We start from the raw sequence: 8,383 nt of genomic DNA, 5'->3' as shown, positions 1-8,383 counted from the left end.
ATTTGATCAAACAGAGATAATGTATTTTAAAAGAAAAAAAACAAGATCAAACAAATCTGTATGAATAATATCAGATTTACATTTAGCCTCCGGCTAATCGAAACCCCCGCCAACAGCAGACATCTCGGCACGATGCCAATAATAATAATAATAATAATAATAATAATAATAATAATAATAATGAGTTATCCAGCTGCTTGAAACAAATTAATTTTTTTGCTTGTGCACCACTACATCCACTTCCCTGTTTCCCTTATCAGTGAGTGAAAGCAGACCTCTGTAGTGGCTTCTCATCCTCTACATTCACTACATTCTTCATTCCTGTCACAGCTGTTCTTGTCTGTTTCCTCCGTGCTGTCTCTCCTCCTGTCTGTCAGAGAAAATTACAAAAAGACAAAGCCACTCTAACACCGCCGCCTGTATTTTACTGCTGGCGTTCGATGCCATCGGGAGGACGATTTTTTATTCATCCAAGGCGGTTTAAGATAATAAAAAAAATAATCTGACAAGTGACTGAAATGTAAATAAGAAAATGCTTTCAAGCATTGAATTTTAAATAGGTTTGACAGGAGCAAGTCTTAAATTATAGCCTTAAGCTACGACTTTTCATGTGATTCTGTTTCTCCTGATTAACATTCAGATTATGTGAGAAAGACAGAATGTCACATGTAGACATGTGACATTTACTTTGTGCTTTTATCTTTGAGGCAATTCTCTGATACTGAGTCACTGAATTTAGTCTGTTGGCAGCCCATTAGTGAACACCAGCAGAAAAGTGTCTCTAATTACAGCAATTCTGTTTCAGTGAACGTTGCCTTGATTTTGTTTGGTTTTAACTGCTAGAATTATCATCACATATTGAAGTATTTGTCAAATGTTAAAAGACCAAAACTATGAGTTGTTAAACTGTATTTTGTGTACCATGTGTCACATAAACATGCTGAGATGAACATGTACATCTACTATGACCTCAGATTTGGATACATTTTTATCTTTTATCTTTTATCTAGTGTTTGCATTCTTCACTAGATGAAGAAAATAAATAGATTTAAAGTTTATGAAAGAATAAATGCAACCAAAAAAAGTGAAGGGATCAAAAAAAAACATGGCCAAAGTCTTTTGGGCTCTATTCTCATAACGTGGCACTATGGCAGGGGACAGTTTTGTACAGTGGCCCTTAAAGGTCAAACCACATGCAAATAAACCAAAAACAACCAAACTAGGAATAGACTTTCATCAATTTGACAACACAGGTGCAGCATTTACAAAAGAAATGCTGCAAATCCAGAAAACCCGACCATACACAGAAAAAAAACTGCAAATAGTGTTCAATGAAAATGTGTCCACTAAAAAGTGATGGACACAGCAGGGACATGCATATTGTTGCAATAGTTTGAGAAGTTACTGAAGTCGACCATCCATCAATTATGATGGAAATTAGCTAACGTGCAAGTTTTTGATTTCAGTATTCACTTCTTGAGTTACGAATTGTTGCAACATCGAGCTTAACGAGTGTTAAAAAGAAAGTGAAATTGGATTACAAGATGGTGCCTCATTCATTTGTATGAAGCTACTAAGTGGTGCACCTGCTGAAAAAGTTGCCAAAGCTTCCTACATTAGGGGCCGAGCTGTTTGCGCAAAGAGGGCCTAAGATCATGCTCATTAGCGTCCCTATTTATTGAGCCCGTAGAGACGTTCTCGCTGACTTTCTATAGGGTCACTGCGCACATAAAAAGTCTTTAGGTATAAAGGAATCATACAGCTCTGCTCATTAGTCATTTTGCAGATTTATAATCTTCAAAAAAATGTATTCACTGTTTTAGAGCCGCTTGTTTTCCAAAGATTGTGTGTTGGAAAAATGCCTGTTGGGCCAGTGTGCATCATGGGATGATCGCAAATGTTGCAGTGTAAAAAATGTTTGCAACTATGCTACAATTGCAGTGCAACTCAAGGAGGTCCATGTAGGTGCACACAACTACATAACACACCCACTTCCCAGACACTTAGGGATAGTTGGGTCAGATGCAGCGTAACGCAAACTGAACTTCACTCGCCTTAGCCTACACCCTAATAGCTTCGTGTATCTGCTTCCACAGTGGGGCCCTCCGTGGATGACCTAGCAAAGATTTTTCCTTCTTATGTAAGTCAGTCAGTTTGTCATTTCAGTTGCTGTTTCAGTTTCTGCTCCTAGTTATTTCTGCATTCCTCTGAATTCCCATTTGTGTGTTTTTTGGATCTTGCCTTTTGGATTCAGCCCCAGCTGAGTATTTTTCTTTTCCTGTTTATGTAACGATGGTCCTGATTTTGTGAGAAAAGCTTTCGTTTGCTCTAACATTCTGCCTCCGGTGTTATGTGGTTGGGTCCTTTCATTCCTTGTAAACATTCATTACGTAGACTGTTATTTGTTCTTTTAAAATTATATAGTGTCACTTAAATTATCAAATTACTCAGACTTTTACTTTCATACAATATTTTTTTAAAAACACAATCGCCACAAATAGTTAGCAAAATCCCTGCACATGATTGTCTGACATTACAGAAACACTTTCAAACAATGAGTTGCTTTAGTAGCCTTAATATTCTCGATAAATGTGGAATAAATAATGGCACATAAATAAACCTGCAGTCCAGTTGCAAAAAACTGTGTTTCCAGAGTCCCAGTTTTATTAACAAGTCATACAAGGGTCCTCCCACTGACGTATGTGAACACCTCTTGAGAGAAAGCCAAAGTTTCACAATATGAGGCTGACCTGCCAGTAATTGAGTCTGGATTGAATTTCACACACTGGATGTGGTTTCCAACAAGTTGTCTCCTTCGAGGATCATCGCTTGTCGTCATTGTTGCACAGTATCACATAAAGCAAGCGGTCATTAGGGGTTAAGAGCAAACATACAAGAGGTGGACTCAGGAACACAAACATTTGTGCACTATTATACAACCCAATACAACACTAACACATCCATCCATTATCTCCTGTCATAAATCACAAGCACAAATGATGAAAGTTCTTTGCAAGTCTCTTTTACAGAATTAAAGGTTGCCTTTCATCTACGGTACGTTGTACAGACATTCAATTCAATTTTTATTTATATAGCGCCAAATCACAACACAGGTTATTTCATGGCACTTAACACATTAAAGTCCTTACAGCAAGACTTTACACTATTATACAGAGAAATCCAATAATTCCCACATAAACTAGGACGGAAAAAAAACTCCTCTTTAAGGGAGAAAAATCTACAACAGAGGGAAGGAAAAACTCCCTCTTAACAGGAAGAAACCTCCGACAGAACCAGGCTCAGGGGTGGGCGGCCATCTGCCTCGACCGGTTGGGGTGAGAGGAGAGCAGAGAGAGAAAAGGACAGCATAGAGATCCAAGAGAAGAACTGTTGGTGGAGACGACAAGCGCAGGGCAGAGACATGCAGCTCCACGGCGGGACATCTGCAAAAGAAAGAAGAGAAACTACGCGAGCGAGGGAACTGAATGGAGACAACAGACAATAAGCAAAAACTATGGGAGAGAAAAAGATGGTGAGGTGTGAGTCAGTTAAAGAGCAGGAGGAAAGAAAAGAAGCTCAGCGTGTAACGAGGTCCCCCAGCAGCCTCGGCCGATAACAGCATAACTAAGGGATGGTTCAGGTCTACCTGAGCCAGCCCTAACTATAGGCTTTATCAAAAAGGAACGTTTTGAGTCTAATCTTAAAGCTAGAGAGGGTTTCTGCCCCTCGAACACAAACTGGGAGCTGGTTGGTTCCACAGGGGAGGAGCCTGAAAACTGAAGCTCCGCCTTCCATTCTACTTCTGGAAACTCTGGGAACCACAAGTAGACCAGAGTACTGAGAACGAAGTGCTCTGCCAGGATTATATGGTTCTATAAGATCTCTAAGATATGATGGAGCCTGGTCATGTAGGGCTTTGTAAGTCATCAAGAGAATTTTAAATTCTATTCTTGATTTCACAGGAAGCCAGTGAAGAGAAGCTAAAACTGGAGAAATATGATCTCTCTCGCTAAATCCCGTCAGTACTCTTGCTGCAGCATTTTGGATCAGCTGCAGGGTTTTTAATGAGTAATCTGGACGTCCTAACAGCAAGGAATTACAATAATCTAGCCCAGAAGTAACAAACGCATGAATGAGTTTTTCAGTAAGGATTTGTGTTTCCTGCCACTCAAAGAACAGAAAAGCCTCTCTGATCAATATATGTGACTTTTATTGAGAAAGTGAACACAAAGTGTTGTTACTGTGACGACGTAAAAGCGCCCGCGTAATACAAGCCAGGTATACATCTACAGTTTTCTTGTTCTCGGTGTTGAAAGCAAAATTACAGATTCCGTCTGCTCTCTCTCTCTTCTCGGAAACATTTTCGCAGAATCTATAATAATCTCCCGAGTCTGCATTTAGCTCATACAGCAGGTGTGGCAAGACGTGAGGCAGAGTTCTGTCTGTCTCAGGACTCTGCAGGACGCTGACTCCCTGTTGCGCACTCGGTTTAGCCATGTGTGGCATTTATATATCTTTATAACGTTTAAGGGGCTTTGCACCGAGACGGCTGGAGACGATACAAGCCAGCACGTTGGTAGAACGTACACACACAGGTGTGAAGTAGAGGTAGCCGGCATTATTCATTGTTTAATAGGCTGCATTTAACATGTTGTACTTTACAGTGCTCTGATCAGTGACGTTTCACAGGGAAGGTTTTGTGGTTTCAGTGACAAAAAAAAAAAAAGTCTTAAATTTGTTCCTGCTTGCAAATGACTTTAATTTTAAGTAAATACTATTAGCAGCAATTAAATCTGACAGACAAAAAAAAAAAAAAGCTTTGCAGTGACAGTAAAAAAAAAAAAAAAAAAAAAAAAAAAAAACACACACATTCCAACCGTTAGTTTTACACTAAACCTCGACAGTAACATCACCGAAGAGGGCTTCGGTGGCAGAAAACAATCAGCTGGATTGTAACAATTTGTGTCCTCCATCTCTGCAGCTGCAGGCTGCGGTCACAGCGGGTAGAAAGCGCTGTCAGAGTGCACGCATTTGTCAATATCGTCAATATCATGGAGCGTCTCTCTGCTGGGGCTCTGTGCCAAGGGCTCCACGTCTTCATCTGAGGTAGAGGGATGAGTGAGGATGATCCGGGGGATCTGTCAGATGATTGCCAGGGGAAGGAAATGGGATTGAGGAGGAAAATAAGCCAGCTGTCATGAGATGTGATGTGTAGATGCTGTTGTCTCAGAGAAACCGTGACATATTTTTCCCAAAATGTTGTTTCTTTTACTCTCGTTTCAACTTCACGGAAGACCTTCGTGTACAGTAATAGAGTAGGCCATATATTCAAGTCAGGGATAAGAAATCTGCTTACTGGCATTGTGTGTTTCCCTCCTTGAAGTGAAACGTTTTTTGCTGACGCCTCTGCCTCCAGTTCAGACATCCTAATCAGGTCTCTCTCCAAATCAGACTGAAATACACACAGAGAAGACAAAACAAAAAGAAGGGCATGAGAATGACTGGAAGTTCTTTTTAATTAGTTTTTTTTTTTATTATTGTTGTGTTTGTGCTTCTATTCGAGTAAACCACCTACAATGCCGTTGCCGTTGCAAACAACCGCCTCAATCTTCTTGGGCAAACAGTCCCTCGCGCTCTCCATCTTGGATTGTTTGCTCCTCAGCCCTCTGCCGTCCCAGCTGCACAGCTGTCGCCCCGTCACGTCCCGAGGCCCCGGGGGCGCCTCCGGGCCACACACCTCTCGGGGGAGCAGCCTCTCTCTGAGCACTTTCATCTTGATGCAGCTCCCAGCATTCCTGAGGGCGCTGACCGCCTCGTGGTGGGTCGCCCCCTGCATGTCTAGGCCGTTGACCTGGATGGAGCGTAGTCACATTACGCTTTTAGGGCCAGTGAAAGTAGGAGCGGTAGTCAGGGGTGGGAGATTGACTCTAACAAACAAACACACACACACACACACACACACACACACAGTGTAGGTTGCAGACTGACTGTCAGCGGTCTTATCACTGATAGAAAGTCCCAGCTCAGTCTCCTCTCGTGGTGTAATGATGCCCCCCACTGGTCACAAGAAGAACACCAATACTGGAGTTTTATATTAAATTGCTAATTTAAGTACAGGCATGTCGTTTCCGTTCAGTCGTCACATTTCACCTGCTGGCTATGTTTTGTCAATTAATTAGAACATTGGCTACGAATATGAGAAAACTGATTTCCCTCCCTACCTCCAGCAATCTGTCTCCAACGTGGATTCCGGCTTTTTCTGACGGCCCCTCTTTCGCTACTCGGGAAATAAAAATGCCCTGAAACGAAAACAAACATTAGCCTGGAGAAGAAGTTGTAATAAACTAAAAAAAAACTTTTTCCAAAGCTGAATGTGGACACTGGAGTTTCAGAAAAAAAACCAACGCTCGAGGCTGCTGCTTTCTCATCATGTGCATTCAGGCAGCCAAACGATGAATGAGCAACGCTGCACCAGCACTCACCTCATCCTGGTCTTTGTAAGGCAGAGAGCCCTTTCCACCAGCGATGCTGATTCCCAAACTACCCCTCTGGTCACACACTTTGATCTGCAACTAAGAGATAAAAAAAAAAATAATAATTTTTTTTTTTTTTTTTTTTTTTTTTAAAGCTACGATTGTGTGTATTTGAGGCCTGCTTGGAGCAACACGCTGCAGCATCAACAAATGGGATGGAAAAAGGGATTAGCAGTAGTTTTACACAATCGATATTCTTCCCTGCAGTGGCGAGAGCGACCCTGCAGTTAGTTTTACATTTAGGAAAGATACTGAAGTTACTCTTAATGGCACTTTGGAGACGACTGGCTCCTGAGGAAGAGTCTCGTCTGCCACCTCAGAGGATTTCAGATGCCCTGCGATGGATGGGATCTTTGTGTGGTGGGCTGGGTCTGCATGGAGACCGGAAGCCACATCAGCAGCTCTGTGGTGTTGAAATGTCCGGCCCGCTTGGCTTTCACCTCTCCGATGGGGAAATCGAGGCGGCGAGGCATCAGTCTCTGACAGCTGGTCTGCACCATCCTGGCGATAAGAAATCATTGAATGCTTTTTATTGTCCGTCTGCGAGACACTTCGGCGAAGCATTTTTATTTCACTCTCAAGGCTTCAGCAAAACAACAGATTGTCAAACGATAAAAACACCCTGTTGATCAAACTTCTTGCCCGCCTCATTCCGCCTGCGGGCTGGTCAACATATGCATCTCTATCAAGACAAATCAAAGGGCGCAATATTATCTGGCTAAGATACCTAAATTGGGAAAACAGACCTCCTCAGGTTGTTTAGTTTCCTCCGTGTCCTTCTCTGCGCTGGAGCAGCTGCCACTCAGAAACGACTGAGGTCTCCCCTGCAGACACTTTGCAGACACACACTTTGCCTGCCAGCTGAGGCCCGGGACGACCCAGTTTTGGCAACTGGTCCTGAGGGGCGCGTTAGTATGAGGATCTCTACTCTCCTGGAGACCGCCGGAGGACACCACCTGTTGCTGAAAGTTTGATTTCAATGTAGTATCTTGGAAAAAAAAAATAACTAGTCACGTTGGAGATGTAGTAGAAAATAAGTCCCTCATCTTGAATGCAAGTGTAGCCCGGTCAGCTGTGAATGCAGGATGTAAAGTAGGAGCAGAAGGGCTCCTCTAAAACTGATCCTCGGTCAGAACTAATGCTCGCCAGGAGGCCGCTCCACTTTTAATAATGCATGCTTATCCTATGCACCAGGGGGCATCAAAAACAATCATTACTTCAGAGTGTAATTGGAGTACTCTCTCACTTACATTGTTTTGAAGACCTAACAAGCAGCCTAGAAGTTGCGTCTCCAAAACTTCATTTGTTTGCCTCTTTTTCTGCCTTTTGCCAAAATGTGTTCTTCTTATGAATGAATTGAAGGCAAAGAAAGAGCAAAGAACGATGTCATGCTTAAAGTGCACTGTAGTCTCACTGACATCTGTGCTACAAACTGATAATGTTCCTTGTTTGTACAGCTCTAGTTTCACTGTTTGAGATGTGATGAGCACAAAAGTCAAATATATATGCATTGCAGTAAAAACGTCAGCATCGGTAGAGCAATGCAGCACATGCAGGGAAGACGAGTGACATGCTGGCAGAGCATTACAGAAACATCACAGCATGCTGGACACAACAACAAAAATGACAGGGTCAGGAAACGGGAGTCTGTTTTTATTACCTCAACACAAGGCGGTTCAGGTCTGAGCTTACTTTGACAATATATTATTTTTGGATATGGATGATAAGACCCAACCAAATGTACCTCACGTTTTTTTTGTTTTTGTTTTTTTTAAATCTGACCATTACATGAAGTTCAACTCAGCTGCGATGACACCAGGCCAGAACGCAGTTGATATTCTGTCTAAACT

The 8,383-nt window shown here is 42.2% G+C and overlaps 1 protein-coding gene across 1 annotated transcript; it reads right to left on the bottom strand.

The window, feature by feature from the left end:
- Positions 1 to 4,189: 4,189 nt before the first annotated feature.
- On the bottom strand, positions 4,190 to 6,834 carry LOC138195434 (uncharacterized). The gene is made up of 6 exons (XM_069144818.1): positions 6,795 to 6,834; positions 6,483 to 6,572; positions 6,222 to 6,299; positions 5,576 to 5,851; positions 5,357 to 5,452; positions 4,190 to 5,138 (listed from the first exon to the last, which is right to left on the bottom strand). The coding sequence occupies exons 4-6, from the start codon at positions 5,834 to 5,836 to the stop codon at positions 4,995 to 4,997; spliced, it is 501 nt and encodes a 166-aa protein (XP_069000919.1). The 5' UTR covers positions 5,837 to 5,851; positions 6,222 to 6,299; positions 6,483 to 6,572; positions 6,795 to 6,834; the 3' UTR covers positions 4,190 to 4,994.
- Positions 6,835 to 8,383: the final 1,549 nt, after the last annotated feature.

This window comes from Embiotoca jacksoni, unplaced genomic scaffold (assembly GCF_022577435.1).
Source record: "Embiotoca jacksoni isolate LCO1_2020_lvr unplaced genomic scaffold, fEmbJac1.0.p SCAF_12, whole genome shotgun sequence".
Lineage (NCBI taxonomy): Eukaryota > Metazoa > Chordata > Actinopteri > Embiotocidae > Embiotoca > Embiotoca jacksoni.
This window is presented reverse-complemented; position numbering and strand designations above follow the sequence as displayed.

What these genes read in the sequence shown, in the direction of transcription:
- LOC138195434 (XM_069144818.1), bottom strand. Translation starts at nt 5,836, where the DNA reads ATGCAGGGGGCGACCCACCACGAGGCGGTCAGCGCCCTCAGGAATGCT. An exon ending in TTTGCAACGGCAACGGCATT is followed by an intron (nt 5,453 to 5,575) that starts GTAGGTGGTTTA and finishes TGTGTATTTCAG; the next exon opens with TCTGATTTGGAGAGAGACCT. An exon ending in GAGGGAAACACACAATGCCA is followed by an intron (nt 5,139 to 5,356) that starts GTAAGCAGATTT and finishes ATCATCTGACAG; the next exon opens with ATCCCCCGGATCATCCTCAC.